The sequence below is a fragment of the Salarias fasciatus genome, chromosome 8 (assembly GCF_902148845.1).
Source record: "Salarias fasciatus chromosome 8, fSalaFa1.1, whole genome shotgun sequence".
Taxonomy (NCBI): Eukaryota; Metazoa; Chordata; class Actinopteri; order Blenniiformes; family Blenniidae; genus Salarias; species Salarias fasciatus.
In genome coordinates this window covers 14,171,263-14,188,715 of record NC_043752.1, presented here as the reverse complement: position 1 = coordinate 14,188,715, position 17,453 = coordinate 14,171,263, and the positions used below count along the sequence as shown (strand labels likewise).

At 42.7% G+C, this 17,453-nt stretch overlaps 1 protein-coding gene across 1 annotated transcript; it reads right to left on the bottom strand.

Annotated features, from left to right (window-relative positions):
• Window positions 1-6,708: 6,708 nt before the first annotated feature.
• LOC115393300 (G-protein coupled receptor 26) lies at window positions 6,709-11,542 on the bottom strand. Its single transcript, XM_030098213.1, has 3 exons — window positions 10,762-11,542; window positions 9,733-9,846; window positions 6,709-7,599 (listed from the first exon to the last, which is right to left on the bottom strand). Exons 1-3 carry the CDS (start codon window positions 11,427-11,429, stop codon window positions 7,338-7,340), a joined length of 1,044 nt encoding a protein of 347 aa, XP_029954073.1. The 5' UTR covers window positions 11,430-11,542; the 3' UTR covers window positions 6,709-7,337.
• Window positions 11,543-17,453: the final 5,911 nt, after the last annotated feature.

The window sequence follows — 17,453 nt, the reverse complement described above, 5'->3', positions numbered from 1 at the left end:
GACAGCGGGAAGAAAACACTTGATTTTTAACAGGGAGGAACCTGCAGGAGCAGACTCAGAGGTTTAGGTTAGAAGACAGATAAAGAGAACACAGACAGAGAGCTAAAGGCAAAAAAAAAACAAAAAACTGTCATAAATCCAATAAATGAAATAATGAGAATACAACTGACAGATGGATTAAAAATCATCCACCCATGTTATTAGACTGTGCTAGAAAATGAGGTTCCTTTTGTGAAAAGCCATGTTGACGCAGAGCTGAGACTCATTACCTCAGTGTTCACGTTGCACTGTCCCGTTTCATAACTTCCATTAAAAATGGCAATATTCCATGTTTCTGTGCAGCAACAGAAAGGAAAACTGCAGCTTCTTGTGCAGCAACATCTGAGCATGTTGGCGTTGTGCCTGCCAGCTGCTGAGAGTTACTGCTCTTACAGATATTATGAAAACACATTAAATCAGTTTCTTTTTATTCGCTGGAGATGGTTGTTGTTTGAGAATCTGCATTTTTTTTGCTCTCAGTATAACTTGATTGAGTTTTTTTTTTATAATTACACAAATTTTTGTGTTTTCTTTAAAAGTGTTCAGTTTGAAGTTACAGATTTCAAGCAGGGTGCAGAGATTTTAAAGTTTTTCAAAACTTACACCGGTGCCGACGCCTCAGATGGAAAGTTTTGAGAAGTTGAGTCAGAGACAGGACGGAGGAGGAGCTGACTTTGATCCACAGCACCAGTGAATTCCTTCTTTGAAATTTGGGCCTTTTTTCTTCCACTCCACACATTTTATTATTAATAGAGGCAGCTGTCTTTTCCTGCGGATCCAAAAAGTGAGTTAAAAAAGTACAGATACTATCGTTGCTTCTTTACCTTTATATACTTGGAATATTAAATGCTTCGTTCTGAATGTGCACAAAACACACAACAGCTTTTTGCAGAAAATGACGGGCGTGCTTCTTCCACATGCACAGCAGACGACCCTCTGGAGCTGGGGTGGGTGTGCCTGCTGATGTAACGGCGAGGGCGGCGTTGTACGGTCCGCAGGGCGTGCGCTGTTGCCACTGAGGCCTGCAGCTGTGATACTGCGCAGATGTGTGGGAAGACGCAGGCACCGGCTGACCCTGCCAGCAGTTGAAAGACCCGCTCTTTCCTTCAGAAGTTGGTCCAGCCTTTGAAGTGCACGGAGCTCGGGCCTGGATATCACGGGAGCGAGTCGCCATGCGGCGTAGGTAAACCAGCGTTTAACCTCCGTGGCCCACCCTGCTCCGGAGCCTCAGAGACGGACTGGACTCTCTACAGCGCCGATAAACATCAAAGACAACAAGCAGAGGGGCAATGGAAGGGACAGGGGCAAAAAAGTTCAGCAATTTGTCCCAAGTTTTAGCACACTTCGAATTTTCTGTGTGGAAAATACATCGATAATTCAACAAGCTTCCTGCAGGTGTCTGATTTAAGGAAAATTCCAGTTTAGTTCTGACTTCATAGTTTTGGATCTAGTTGCTTTTAGAGCTAATAAAACTGACCTTGGCTGGAAATTACTCTGGAGAAAAAAAAAAAAAAAAACAAAAGTTTGGCCAAAGTGAATAAAAAGCAAAGACTGAGCAGGTAAATGTGAAAATAAGACAAATATCTAAACCTGGACTGCTTTTTTTTGTTCTTTTTGAAAGAAGATACCAAGAAATCATAATTTATACTCAAACATCTGCTACGGATTTATATATTTCTCTCAAAATGCCAAGGACATAGCTTAAGTGCTTGGTTTTATCTGTTTTATCTGTCCAAAACAGCTTAATCTCCTCTTCATTTTCCACCATGAAACTCAAACCAGGGATTGAACAATGACCAGGAGCAGGAGCTCCTTTTATTCCAGCATTAAAATGCCCCCAAAAATAAATAACAAAATAAACTACGAGAAGCTCTTGTTTTCCTAAGTGATAATTAAGAGACACTGGGCAGTATAACGCAGACACAGAACCCACCCGCCAGGTGAAGACACTCACACACTCAGTCGCAGGTGGAACACATCAGGGACAAAACGACAATCAGACACAGCGAGGGGAAGACGAGGATCCTGAAACCAGAGAGACTGCATAAGAAACAACATGTGAACCGTGACAGAACTGCGAGGCTACTGTATCGCTGTCAGACTGAAAGAAAATAAGAAGCGACCAAATAATAGGAAGTCGGGAACACAGGCAGATAAGCATGAGAATCTTTTTGTTTTGTGCAGTTTGTATTATCTTCATATGCCTGTAGTTACTCTAATTTCTTCCCAAAGTCCTAAAACTCACATTTCAGACAAATAGACTCCAGACAATTGGCTCCAGAATCCTACAACCCTGCAGAGATTTAGAAGATGAATGCTTATCAGACATTTCTTGCCGTTTGTCCTGCTTGATGGTTGGTGTCAAAAAAGTAGACTTTTTTCTGGATCAGATTTGCAGACTTCAGAACACAACTTAAAACTCATTAAAGAAAACTAATTAGCTTAACTTGACGGCACTTGAGAGGAGGTGGCAACAGATTTGTCCACTGAAGAAAATTCTTATAAATACTGGAATTCTTATGAAGAAGTCTAATTTGGCACCTAAGCTCCTGAGAGATCTACCTTCAATAATGCCGGTGAAGGTAATTAAAAAAGAAAAGCTGAAAGTGGTCCAAATCATAGTTTATATTGATTATTTGTATGCAAGTTTATCTACAATAAAACACATTTTCTTCTGTATCCAATCTATGAACGGCTTGTATAATTAAATAATTGAATGCTGTGATTTTGTGAATTTTATCTCCGACGGGGGATAAAAAGGATTTTTTTTTTTCTTTCTTAAAAGCTCCCATTATTTTCCTTGGAGATTTGCACTAGGTGGGTTTGTGAAGCACACAAGCTTGAAAAATACTGTATCAGCCAACTATGTGAAAACAGCTGTGCCTCACTTCAGAAGATGAGGCTCATATTTTCCACAACACACAGACAGAAAACATATGGTGACATATGCTGTCATTATATTACTACTGTATCGATGAACATTCACACAGTTTAAAGAAGTGAACCTTTACTAGGAGATAACTGACGTGAAAACAGAATAAAATGACATTTTCAGGACTCTGACGTTGACGTTCTTTTGATTTTGACAACAGGTGAAAGGACGATGAAAAGAAACAAAACAAACATTCCTGTGTTTTTCAGACTGAAGGTGTCCACTTTTCACATGGAGCGGTGGTTTATTGCTCTCTGTGGGGGGGCGGGGGTGGGTGGGGGGGGGGGGGGGGCTGCTGGCCGAACGGACTGAAGTCACCCGTGATGAAGCCGTGTTACGGACGGTCGGCGCCACCCACCTGAGGATAATCACCGGCTCCCGAGGTGGTAATCACGGTATCGAAGCACGGCCATGTCTGGCTGAGGCCGTCTCAGGCAACTGTTGATGCTGTTTCATTACCCCCTGTCGATGTGCAGCGAGCAGAAAATACTGCGACCATCTCACACGGCCTGATTGGAGGTAAAAACAATCCAAATCGCTTCAGAAACACGACAGACGGAACTTCTGTCGAAGCCAATCTGTTGTTGTTCTTCTTCTTTCTTCCCAACATGGATGCGACTGCTTTAGCGGACCAGCATGTTTTGCTGTGTTTGGTTGTTCTTTGTTAATCCACATTGTTTTTTGCATAACTAAATCAACCCCTGTTGAGAAAGCTGCAACACAACGGGGTTTTTTTCTATTTTGAAGTTGCTCGGCCTGCTTGTGCCTGAGAACTCAGGGTTCCTTCCTGGTGTGCTGCAGCCGAGTGGCGCTCATTAAGGCAGGACACAGGTCGCCCATCCACGAGAGGATAAGTACAGAGATACAGGCAATCGCACTCCATTATACTCACGTCCAAGACTGAGTCATCACTTAGCCCCAGAAACATGTTTTTTGGAGCGTGAGAGAAAACAAGAGTATCAGGCGAACACCCACACGAGCACAGGGAAGCCATCAAACCAGACTGGCCAAGTGGCTCTCACCGATTGGTATTTGGAGAATTGAGAAATTCCATTTCCATTGAAAACCAGGACAGGAAGACAGCTTCTTATTTATATCTAAGAAAATTTTCCCCCGACAACATGAAAAGAGCACTTTGGTAAAGTCTACAGTTTATTTAATCGTCATGGTCAAAATTTAAAACAGTCATCTTCCTCATTTAACAGTTACAATCACCATTGAAGTGAAACGTTCCTATCAACAGAGAGAAGTAGCAGTCAGTCGTGAACCTGCCATCTTCATCATCATCATCCTCATCGGTTTCTCACTTTATTCGTGTTCAGCAGCAGCAGGGTGAATCTTAAGTTTTCATAAATAAATAACAAAACACTTCAGGCAGTCGAGTAAGTCACCAACAAACAAAATGAGGTATATTACACTCAACTCACTGTCACCTTTCCGCCACGACTCAACCCTAGTTTGCATGTTAAGCAGCACATTCGAAAAAAAAAAAAAAAAAAAAAAAAAAAAACTCAGTTACAGTGTCGTCATAAACTACACGTTTACACGGTTTATCAAAAAGACCTAAAAATACTTTGCACGTTGTCATTTTAAAACCTGTCGTCATATGTAATTCCACGTTTAGCTTGTTTTTCCACCGAGAACCACAGTCATCATTTACAACGATAACAACGAAAAAAGAAAAACTTCAGGTGCATCAGCCACGAAAATCAACAATGGATGAATAAATACAGACGCAGATTCTGAATACTGTCAACGAACCGAGGTGAATAAGGCAATAATCATATATATATATCTATACTGTTTAAAATACTTGGTTGTGAAAAGAAAAAAACTGTAAACCACCATTTATTACAGAATTTAAGGCATTCACTTCTACTCTCTATAACCATAGATCCTTCACTCATGAACACCCACTCAAAGAAAATATTCACCATTTTCTGCTTACATAAATAGTTTCCTCTTGTTTTTAGAAAATTAACAGCAGCTACTTGTATTTGGCTCACTGGGCATGATTTATCATTTTGGCACTGTGTGTTCAATCTCCACTTTATTGTTGGACTTCTACTACATAAATCCAGTGTGTTGCAAATCCTGTAAAAAGCTATCCCAGCGTCAATGGGGAAAACACAGGCATGTATAAATAAAACAATACTATATATGATTGTGTTTTCTCGGTTGCTGAAAACTGAACTGGAGCCCAGTCAAAACCCACCTGTAATAAAGCTGCCCACCTTCTGATACAGAAAAAAAAAAACACAAACAAGCACAAAATGGGGAGTTAATGAAGAGGGCTCATGGGCTGGGAACTTTCTCCGACAGGTACCTGGAATCCACTGTACGCTTCTGCAGAAATACTCAGAATATGTAAATATTCATTGTTTCCCAGGAGAGTAAACGACAGGTTTAGCCATATTTCAATATAGCTTCAACTTATTCTCGTGACTGATGCCACTTTACATTGTAGATGAGCGTTTAGTTATTCCCAGTAACAGTGGTCTGAAAAGCAAACATGGGAGAGATTAGGCTTAAACTATTGTCTAACATCAACCAAGCTACAATTTATCAGCTTTTTTTTTCCCACTCAAATGTTTTGCTAACTCAGATAAAGTGATATTCATGCAGTGGTTCGAGGGGAATTAAAGTGATTAACATACTGGAACCATATTGCACTACCCACGACCAGCTCAAACAGGCACCGTCTCCGAGGTGATGAACACGCTGTGGGATTCTGCCTCCATCGCCTCCATTGTCTCCTACCGCCAGTGCAAAGCCTGCAGTCGTTTCTGCTCTGGAAAGTCTTTCGTTAATGCATTATACAGTGTTAATGTGGAATTAAATTGCAACAATTCTGGCTCTGTCTCACACTCAGTGGGGTTCTGTGTAGGCCCAGTGTTGGAGGTTAAAGGTCACCCATAATGCTATGCAGTGACGCGTACATCACCTCCTCATCCTACACGATTACGTGACAAGTATTTATTAGCATGTGTTTTATAATTGTTCAGTGTAAATGATCTTGGTTTTTTTTTGATTTTGAGACAGCTTCTCGATGGAGATGAAGCTTACCATTATGTCACTGGTTAACATTTCATCGAAAAACTGTTTTTAATCCAATAATAACCTAAATGAGTTTCGCATGTGGACAAATTCAATCTGGTCTCGTTGTGGAAAAAAGTTATAAAACGGCTGCTCAACAAAATCCAGGATGTTGCCTTTAAGGTGCTGCCAACCATCACATTACACATTCAGCTATCAATGTTTAGAAACAAAAAGCGGAAACTGTTTCTTCAGTTTGACCACATAATCAAGCAAAATCATTATTTCTGGCTCCAGAGGTGATTTGCTCTCCGATCTCCTCACATCCGTGCATGGACAGAGGCATCTGATCCTTTTGCTCAATGGAAAAACACATGATTGGACCAGACGTTTCCCTTTTCGCTTCGTCTTGTCCGAATGTGCGAGCGAGCGCGAGGCCGCCTCTGCAGGTCACTGGCGTCCGAGCGCCGATGCAGGCGAGTACAGTCGATCACGCTCTGCTTGACCGAACGACCCGAGGGCCACGCGTCAGTCATCACAGCAAAGGCAGCTGGTTTAGAGGTCCATGTTTCCCGTTAAAACCACAATGCCTCTATAAACACATTGACATGAGCACAAAGGAAAGTATATTACTGTGATTTTCCTTCCAGTGGTTCAAACACTACATACAAAAAAAAAAAAAAACACTATGAGAGATTCTGAGATGTTTTACCACTTTAAATCTGAAAAACCTGAGCCGGACTGTGTTCACTTCTGTTATACAATTAGAAAATGTACCCTTATTATACTGTATCAAGTTTTGGTTAGGCTAGAATTCAGTGCTACTTACAAAAAAAACCAAAAAAAACATATCAACTAGTCACCTGCAAACACTTTGCACAGACTAACAAAAGACGTACAGCCATCCCTTTCATTTGTTTTGAAGGTAAGATGATTACACTGTATATTAGAGGAAATGCCAAAACACACAACTCAAGACGTACTGAAGTGTGTGTCGCATCAGACTGAAGTAACGAGGTGAGGAACTGGCCGTTCTTCCTGGGCGAGCACATCTGTCTCTTCCGCTGGATGAGAAATCTGCTGTTTATTGTCCTTATAGCGAGTTCACTGCACTGACCTGCTGTTCTGGGCACTCAGTGAAGGAGCACAGTGCAGGAATTTGCACTTGGCTACTGGTTCTGGATGGTTTTTTTGTTTTTTTTGTCTTTCTTCTTGTTCTGTTTTGCTTGTTTGTATTCTTGTTTTGTTTCGGCATGTCAGCCCAAATTCCATGAGAGTTTTTCGGGGTCAAACATGAGTCTGTAACCTGCCAGGGAGCTCTCTGCTGCTGTCACTCCACCGTGGGGGGGACGCCGCTGGCCTGGTTCTGGCTCTGGCTCTGGTTCTGGTTCTGGATCTCGTGCCTGCGCCGAGACGCGTTCAGGGAGCTGCGCTTCAGCAGCCTGTTGATGATGTCGGCGCACGTCTTCTTGTACTGGTGTCGGAGCAGCGAGTACACAAAGGGGTCACAAGCCGCCTTGCTGTAAGCTAAGCACTTGGAGACAATTCCCCAGTGAGGGTTGATAGGCACCGCTGGAAATAACTCCACGATCCTGCAGGCGAGCATAGAGAGAGAGAGGGAGAGAGAGGGAGAGAGAGGGAGAGAGAGAGAGAGAGAGGGGCAAGTCAGCATGCAGGGAAAGACACGCATGCCTTGAGCTTATTATGCAGAAATAGGAATACAGACGCAAAACACTGCCTGTAACCTTTCTTTTTCCACTGAGGGCAGGGTGCATCTCCACTGACTCCAGATTTTAAAGTCTTCTCATTCTGCACTTATTAAGTTTTTACAGATATTCTTGGGCTTTTTCTTTTTTTTTTTTTTTTTGAGGGTCTTCCATCACTATTTATGTTGTAGTTCCATGCATGGCCTATCCGTTATGTCACTGCAGCTTTACAAATGCATACTTGTAGCTGTATAATGAGCTTTTTTTTTTTTTTTTCATTTCATAAGTTCATTTGCATACAACGGAATTTCATTTCAAAGAAGGCAACAGAGAAAAAGTGAGATCTCAGGTTTTCAAAAGAGAAATACCTGTCTGTACTTAAATAATCGTGGAGGTTTACCAGAGCTTCTATTAAGTATGATAACTAATGAGCTCGCTAATGAGTGTAGCCAACCCTCAACACATCCATCCTCGCTTCAACTGCTTCCTACTTATTAACTGTAACACTGATTTTAAAAAAGAAATTCCTGTGTGTATTGTTACTAAGGATTAAAAAAAAAATTTAAAAAAATCCAATTTTCTTGTCTGGGGCTCGGCATGATTACTCTGAGATCTGTCAGCACATTAACACCAGCCTCACATGGGCCAGTAGCCGTCGCCGACATTCGCCACACACTCGGCAGGAGGAGCGAGAACAGGAGGTTAAGTCAGCTGCCACAGCACACGGCGGGGTTTTCACCAGACGCATGATGACCCTTACGGCAAATGAGCTTCAGAGAGGCAGCGGAGGAGCTTTTAGCGTAATATATTCAGATTTTAATTAGGGAGCTGCCATTTGCAGAGCGGGAGCATGGCTGGGATATTCATTACTGACAGTTTACTGAGAACAAGCGTTTGTTGTCCAAACGGACGAAATGCTCAAAGTCAAAGTGTCCACTGTATTATTTATGACAGGCTCCAACTTCCTGTTTTTCACTTGAATCAATGACGATAACGGGCTGTATTTAAAGGAAACTGCATTTTGACATTTTAGGGTAACATCGTTTTGAATGTAACATTCTTGCCCCTCCAAAACCTGACTCAGAATAATTGTCAGTCAAACTGAAACTTTACAAGAGTACCGCCAATTAAATAATACCCAGGGAGATGTTTTGTTTTTTTTTGTTGTTTTTTTCTTGGCTGAAGTTGTGTTTTTATTTTCTGACATGTTTCTGCCTCTGGTTCACAAATATTCATACATATTACATTTTCAAGACAGCTCTTTTTTGGCTTTGCTTCATGGGAGAATGGAGTCAGTCCACAAAACAAAGTCTGAATATTATTTTTAATTATATTTTATTATATATTTTTTATTATATTTTAATGTGAGCAGGTTTTTAAGAGAGATCTTTTGTTTCTGTGATTTCTGCTCCTAGCATTTAACACAGGTTGTTGTTTCTCTTTCCTTTTGCATGGATTTTTATTTAAAACAATATGTTCCTCTAAATATGAGCAATAATTCACATAAATGGAACATATCCACAAGAAACAATGCTGCATAACATTACGAAATGTTAGATTTTGCACGTCTTCCTACTTTTAGAGGAATAAATGAACCCCTCTTTTCTGCTCATGTGCACATTTTGTCCTTCTCACATGTCGCCACCCTTTGTGTATCACACTCCCTACAGGCGTCAGCTGACATCCTCCCTTTGTCCGGTGATCGATGCAGGTGAATTCTACCTAACAAACTGAGATGCACCCCGCGAACTTGAGGGGGAGAGAGAGAAAAAAAAAAAAGTGCTAATGCAGCAGCAGCAACAGCAGAGCCGAGGCATATTACTTATCACAAGGTCAGCCAATCTCATCTTCCAACTCCGGCCAGTGTGAAGAGGAAGCAGAGGGGAGGAGGAGGAGGAGGAGGAGGAGGAGGAGGAGGGGGGAGGAGGATGGGTGGATGGTTGGGTCTGACAGCAGAGCAGAGAGGCAGCCAGAGGGATGTGCACACTGCGGTCTTCCCCGGCGTTCCACAGCGCTCACCTTGTGATCACGTAAGGAGCAAAGCAGAGCATGAATGTGCCGATGAAGGTGCTGATCTTCCTCGTCGCTCTCTGCCGCCGCCTCTTCTGCTCCTCCAGGCAACGTTGCCGAACGCTGAAGCAAAAGACAGTTGAAAGCGGATTATAATTAGTGGGCCACATAATTTAGGGGGATCACAAGTGTGTGTCATGCAAGAGAGCAGGAGTGGGTGTACTTTGGTCTGCTGCTGTTGAATATAGGAGGAGGCAGAGCAGAGGTTTCCCTTATAGACGGTGATGTAAGGAAAAGTGAGGATCCCCACTTCAAAGATAGCTTTTAAAACACTTTCCACATGTGCGTGTGCGACTTTGTGCATGGAAATGAAGGCACCGTGGCAATGGTGCCATGATGACACACCGCTTTGAGCGATATTCTGTGAAATGGAGGTCATCAGTGTGAGTAATGAGAGTCAGGATTTAGAATAGCTGCATGTACCACCTCGCAGACAGCAGCTGTGATCTACTGTATCCTGTGTGACCAGGCTTACGCTGATTGATCTCTCACACAGGCACACACACACACACACACACATACACACACACACACACACACACACACACACACACACACTCGTTCCAGCTTCGCCATATGGAAGCAGAGTGTAGCAATCACTCTGGATGGCATTTCAGGAGAATTAGATTGTGCATCTCCTCTGAATACCCAGGACACAATTCAAATGTCAGTGCAGGGATGGCAAAGCATCATTAACTACTGTTTAGTATTTATGACTGAAACAGACCCGGGTTATTACAGCCTTTACAATCAATAGAGAGAGGAATGATGGCAGCAAGTACATTAATGCTCACAGGGACTGTTTCTTTTTCCTCTCTCTCTCTCCCTCTCTGAGCTGATTTGAACAGTTTGTTCTTTTCTTTTAAAAGCTCTTTTTGATGGATACTTTTCGGAAAGCTTCCCAGATATGCCTCAGTGTCATGGACAGAAAGTAAAACGATGTTTACAAAGAGGAAAGATAAGTTAAAGGGAGCCCACCTGGGGTGTATGTCCACCAGCAGCACCAAAGTTTGCATTGTAATCACGTCGATCCTCTTACAGTGAAACCTGGCCACTTTGAGGACTTTGAGGTATGTGACACACAAGACTATAAAAGACAGGAGGAAGGTGAAGGAGTGGAAAAACACGGTGAAGATGACAAACTGGGTCCGGCTGCTCGCCCTCGGGTTGGAGAGGGTGCAGGACGCGTAAAGCCGGTGGTATCCCACCCAGGAGAGGCAGGCGGCCACCGTGGAGAAGGACACGGAGTGCGCCCACGTGTATCCCAGCACGAACGCCGCGTCCTTGTGGCGCATCTTGGAGTGGTACCGCAGGGGGAAGACCACCGCGATCCACCTGTCGATGCTCAGGGCTGCCATGCTCAGCATCGAGTTCGTGGACAGGAAGGTCTCCAGGAAGCCCACGATCTGGCAGAAGCCGTCCCCCCCGGGCTGCGCGTCGCTGACAAGCCCCACCAGAGTGAGCGGCATGTTGGACACGGTCAGCAACAAGTTGCAGAAGGTGAGGTTGATGTTGAAGAGACCCGGCACCTGCTTGCGGATCTCCGGGTTGTAGAGGAAGCAGATCAGCACCAGGACGTTGGACAGCAGCGACACGACGATAATCACAACCACCAACACGGAGAGAAACACCTCCGCAGTGTCCATCCTGTGGGCCCCGACCCGCAAAAACTCACTTCTCCCCACTTTCTGTGCGCATATCCACTCCGCAAAACTGCATCGGATCACCCATAGCCGCGCGCGTGCATCCCCCAGATGTCTCCAGCTGTGGAGATCCCCCCGTCTCTTCTTGTCTCCACTACATTGTCCCCGGAGATGGAGACAGGTGGACTCCGATGTGATGGGAAGTCTCGTGGAGCTGCTCTCCTCTGGCGCTGCGTCTCGCGGAGGGGTTTTGTCGCCCTGTGATGCGCTCTCGAGGCATCACCCCTCCGCGCGCGCACCGCACCGCACAGTGTGTGGGCTACTTGAGCTCTCTCCCCTTCCTCTCCTCTGAGGAGCTGACAGAACATCACGAGGAGCGACTTCAAACCGGATTCAAGAAGTCATCCCCCCGGAGAGCTTAAATCCTCCGTCAACTGAGAGAGAAAAAAAGAAATTTTAAAGAAAAAAAAACACATTTTCTATTTAAATGTTTCATGTTCCTTCCATCAATCAATAGTCATAATAATAAATATATGTAATACGGTGTATTCAACGTATTTTCTTAACTGTAAGAATTTAATGTGAAGGGAAACATGAGTGTAAGTCAGTGAATACACTGGAGACATCTGATAAAAGCATCTGTCACACATAGGGGTTTAAAAAAGGCACATCATGCACATGATCCTGTTAAGAAGATTATCTGATTCATCAGAAATAATGAGCTGATATAAATGTAGGCTAACTGTTCAGTGACTTTTTTTCTGTTTGTGTCATTTGCCCCTTGATAAACATAACTTTAAATTAAATTGATAGATAATAAAAATGAAGATTTAAGTAGCAGATTTCAGTCCTTCTCCTTTAATTCACCATCCTATCTTCACTCATTAGGCCTGCTTCATCGCATTGATAAGGAGCAACATGCTGCTTTCCCCCCTGGAAGCTGGAGAACACCCCCGCACTCTGAAACCCCTCCAGACTTTGGTGTGGAGGATTTCTTATTTTTTTTCTCTGAAGCGTGGGACTCTTGAAAGTGTGCTTCAGCACGTGAGCCACTGAAGGCACTGGAGCAGGGTGAGGTGGTGGTGGTGGTGGTGATGGTGGTGGATGCCTCTCCCAGTGAGGGGAGGGGGAACAGTCGGAGTGTGTGGGCAGAAAGAGTTATTGTGCACTGCAACACATATACGTGGCTTTTATCTCTGGAGATGCCGTGATACCATGCAGGCCACCGTGTCGTCTTCACTCTGCTCAGTGGAAAAAAGGTGACCACAAACAAAAAGGAAGTTGTAAAAGTCCTCTCCTGTGATGTTTTCTGTGGAGTGGGGAGACGGACGCTTGCTCCTGATGCAAAGAGAAGGCTGCTTCGGGGGGGGGGGGGGAGGACAAACAGGCCTGCCAGCTGCTGTGTGTTGTTAGGCTGAAGCGCCGTTCCCTTCCGCCGCCATCCTCGACCAAGGCTTTTGCTGTGATGGATGCGTTTTCAGCATTATGCATTGTACATGTGAAGGGGAAATCGGCCTTTGGAGGAAGGCGCACTGGAGCGCTGTCATGCAGCTGCCATCACTGCAGCTTTCGGCTGTCAGGCCTTATCAGCAAGGAACCACCAGTTGATCTGAGATGCAAGTGCAGCTTTTCTTAGGCTTTGCTTTAATTACTCTTTTCATAATTAAATGTCAGCTCCAGAGACAATAATGGCAGTGGAAAAGCTTTCCTCTAAAAATACATCTTTGTGGAATAGAAAGGATGCAAATGGAGGAACAGATTATAATTGCAATGGATCTTTTGTTTCAGTTGGAAAAGAAAATCTTTATACAGGAGTAGATTTAGGATTTTGCTCACATTGCCATAAAATACTGCCACTTTCAAAAGGTTTGCATGGAAAACCAATCTCACTTTATTCAGCTGAATATCATCCTCTCAAGACATAATTTATTTTAAAGCAAGTATTATGGCTATGCAGACACATAAATTAAGTTTCAATCAAACCAGGCATGCGCTGTAACTCTTCTTGGCTTCACATACCGTCACCTTGAAACAAATCAAGATAGTGGATGCTTTACAAGGTAAATCATTGTGAGATTGGCAAAAAGAAAATAGCCATTAATCATTTTCTTTTCCACCCTGTCCACATGTGGTTGTGGTGACTTTACAGCGCGGAGCAGCCCAGACGTCCCTGCTCTCTCCAACTTCCTCCATTTCTTCAAGCCGCTCTCAGACCAAGTAGGAGATATAAGTCCTGGGCGGACACAGGTGTTTCCTCGCTGCTGGACGTGCCAGTCATTGTTCTGGAACCGAAAACAGAATAAAGTGGTGAAAGACAGTTTCTATCATGATCTAACAATAAATCCATCTTAAAGCAGGAGACGGGTTATCACGCTCTGGAGGTAAAATTCCTGCAAGTTCCATGTGTTTACACTCAACAGTGTAGTAGCAAATATTTTTTGACATAGCATTGACTGGTATTATAAATAACTCTATTTTTTAATCAGTGGTTAATTTCCATAAAAAGAATCAAAATGATGCACAAAAAATTTTGTGTCCAGTTAGTGATCACAAACCAAAACATTTCGAAGAAAAACTGTTTAGAATAGCCATTAGTAAAACGTTTTGAATTTAAGAAATTGCAGCATCGGGCCACTCTAGTGATCACTGCTCTCCTCTCACATGTCCCCATGTGTTTTCTCAAGTTACAGTCTAAAAATGTGCATTTTGAGGTTAATTGGTGACCAAATCTGCGTGCAACTAGTTTGAATCCTAGGGCAGGCAAGTGAAATCCAGAGCTTTTTTGCTTTTTTTTTTTTTCCAAATTGCCATCACATAAAACTTTAAATGCTCCCTGGGTGCTGTACAGCAGCTTTCTTCTGCTCCTTCCTGAATAAATGAAATACATAGAACAAATCTCACTGCACTACTGTGCACTCCTGACAGATAAAGGAATCTCTTTATGACAGAAATCCTTCACCCACTATCAGCTGCGTTTGACTCCATCCTCCCATGATATTGAAATTTACAAAGCGGTGAAGAAGTGACAGATTTTTTATTAACAAAATGGGCAAATCTGACTTGATAAACACAGCATTTTGTTTATGTATGTCTTTTTTGTAAACATGTTATTGATATATAATGTCATCAGCTTCATCCTTCCAATTAAAAGCAGAGAATCTGACTAAACTTCACATCTGGACCACTTTTATCACTTGATCTTTATTTTTTCACTAGTTTATGTTTCCATCTCCCTTTAATGTAAAAAATCGGTTTTGTTGCAAATCCGTCATGTTTACTGTGGCTGAGGCCAAATCTTTAAATCTACAGATCTGCACTTTGAAGATAATACCTCTTGTCAGAAGATTTAACAAGTGCAGGACTTGACTGAGGGAGACGGTGGGAAGGGAGAGAGCCTGCAGCGCTCCTTCTTTGTGCTGTGACAGTGTGGATTTGAATTTGCTGCCAGTTCCAATTCCACACTTGGCTTCCTCTTGATTGGCAGGCTGGCGTGAATTTTAAGCCTGCATGTTTGCCTTCGGTCCCGCATTTTTTCTGACGCCCTCAAATACGCACTTGTCACTTACTGTATACAGTATATCTCATCTAGGATTGTGGGACTTATATCTCGAGAAAAATCTGTGAATTTGGCTGAAAAACGTGTAAGATTGAGAAGATGTTTGCTAATTCAGAGCAAAAACAATGCATGAAGAGGCAGGTAGAGCTTGCAAATCTTAGGACTCGTGAAGATTTCACAGAACACTCACTCAAGAAGGTCAGAGAAGCAAAGTTTCACACTGTCAACAATAATGCTGAGAGGTTCATTTCTGCAGACTAAGTTATTCCTATTCGCTACTGTTTGCTCAGATCGAGTAACATCTCACTATATCTGCATCCTCTTTCCTCCGATCATTATTTATAGCTTTTATTTCCCATCATTGTATTGTGATATGAAAATAAAACACCTCAATTTCCTGTTTGAATTGCCCTCAGGTTTAAAAGCAATCTAAACAGGAAGTGCAGGACTACACTTAACGTCCTGCATTTCTCCTTGCGGGATGCAAGAAGAAGAAAATGAGAATAAATGTCTCAGTCTGACAATAGAGGATGCTAAAATAATGTAGTAAGACCCGAAAGAAGGCAAATAGCGAACTAAATGTTGAAGAAAGAACAACTGAACCACAAAACAGATCCAACGGAATACCTGAGACTTCCTGGCACATCTACTGTTCTTTTAAGAAGTGACCTTCACAGAGTTCAAATCGTCCCGTTGAAATATTTCTTTGCGACTCCGTTAAAATTCTCATATTCATTCATGACACTGAAGCAGTCTGGAATAATCACGAGCTACCTGGCCTCATCAAACAGACCCTGAAGGATTCAGTCAATGAGAGATCAAGAAGATCAAGAGAGCTTCTGGCCTAATGAGGCTGTTAGAAACCGACTGAAGATGACGGGCTAAAAATACTCGGTTCAGATGGCTCTTTGTCTGTGATTACATCATGTAATCAACCCTGTCTGCTTATTACATGGCTGCTCTTGATTGCGAATAAGAACAGGTTTTTGCTTTGAAGATCAAACCTATTAACACAGAAATCCCTCTGTCTCACTGATGACTGACTCACATGTTATTTCACACACATACTCTACATCATAGTTTTACTACACAGCTTTAGGTGTGAGTTAATACTACAACCACATTAATACTGTTTTTTTCTCCTGATGATTTTATGCACTACTTTATAGAGATTTTACTGTACGGTCTTTAGCAACATATGACTTTATGTTTATCACGTATAAGAGCTCTTTCACATTTGCATTGTTGTATAGGGACAAGTAGCCACCACTATCTTAAAAACAAGCAGCATTTTACTACCTTTTTGTCCTTTATTCAAGATGTTGAGGCCAAAAGATACACCTGGAAGCAAGTTAATTGTTACACGAACGAAATAGTGCAGTTAAATAACATCTGCACTGTTCACTCATTATAAATGTATGATATGTGCACATTTACTTTTGCAGTCTGTCAAGCAGAACGTTGGAGCTGTTGAACTGAGGACCATCTCTGATTCACCCTCCATCTCCCCTCCCTCACTCCTCATGCATTTATATGCAGTCATTAAAAGCCACTGAATGTATCCGTCTCTCCTGTAATCTTTCTCCGCTCTGTCGTTGCTCTCTGACACTTCCCAGAACTATTTCTGGCATTGGTGCTAAAAGTTCCTTATCTCTGGTTGTTGATCCCATCATCTTGTTGTTCTCTGTCTGGCACTTTCCTTTTTTTTTTTTAATCTCTCTATTTATGTTGCAGATTTATAATATGACGAACATTTCGTCCTCACTTCTCTTTCTTTGTATCCTATTCCAAAATGATACTCCTAGATTCTGTTAAAATAGATATTTATGTGCAATTAGGATGTATAACCGCTGTACAATAATCCAGAAGCACTTCAAATTAACTTTACCTAACTAAACTGCTGCCAGTGTCGATGCATCACACGCATGTTAAGGTAATCTCATAAAACTCTGAGTGCTTCCCTCCAATAAGAGGCTTTTGTCCACGTCCTCCATCTGTATGCCTGGCCGGGCCGCACACCGTTCGAAGCCCCCGGTACAATCTGAAGCCTCGTCCTTTCGCATTAACTGTGCCGTAGAGGAAAACCAACACCGAGACTGAGCTCGCCATCAGCAATTTATAATCAGCTCAGTGGTAACACTGGACTTTTCAGTCTGGGGTTATTTTCATTATAAATCCAGGGGAGTTACTGGCAGCGCGTGTTCAAGGATGCGATCGGGAAACAGTTAGAGACACAATAACAGAGGTTTATGACTCAACGTGGTGCTTCACACTCAGCGCTGACGGATAGCTTTTGCCCCCTTGTTAATGTTTGGAGTGAGAAACATTTGGCAGCAATAATGATCTTCAGCGGGGATGCTTTTCTGCAAGCGTTTCAGTCCAGGTTTTGAGGGATGGTGTCAGATTTAAAGCTTCATTACGTAAAAGTGTTGAACCTGGAATGAGGCTGGCTGGAAAGAGCTGTTTTATCA

What these genes read in the sequence shown, in the direction of transcription:
- LOC115393300 (XM_030098213.1), bottom strand. Translation starts at nt 11,429, where the DNA reads ATGGACACTGCGGAGGTGTTTCTCTCCGTGTTGGTGGTTGTGATTATC. An exon ending in CTGGTGGACATACACCCCAG is followed by an intron (nt 9,847 to 10,761) that starts GTGGGCTCCCTT and finishes CTTTTGCTTCAG; the next exon opens with CGTTCGGCAACGTTGCCTGG. An exon ending in GCTCCTTACGTGATCACAAG is followed by an intron (nt 7,600 to 9,732) that starts GTGAGCGCTGTG and finishes GCTCGCCTGCAG; the next exon opens with GATCGTGGAGTTATTTCCAG.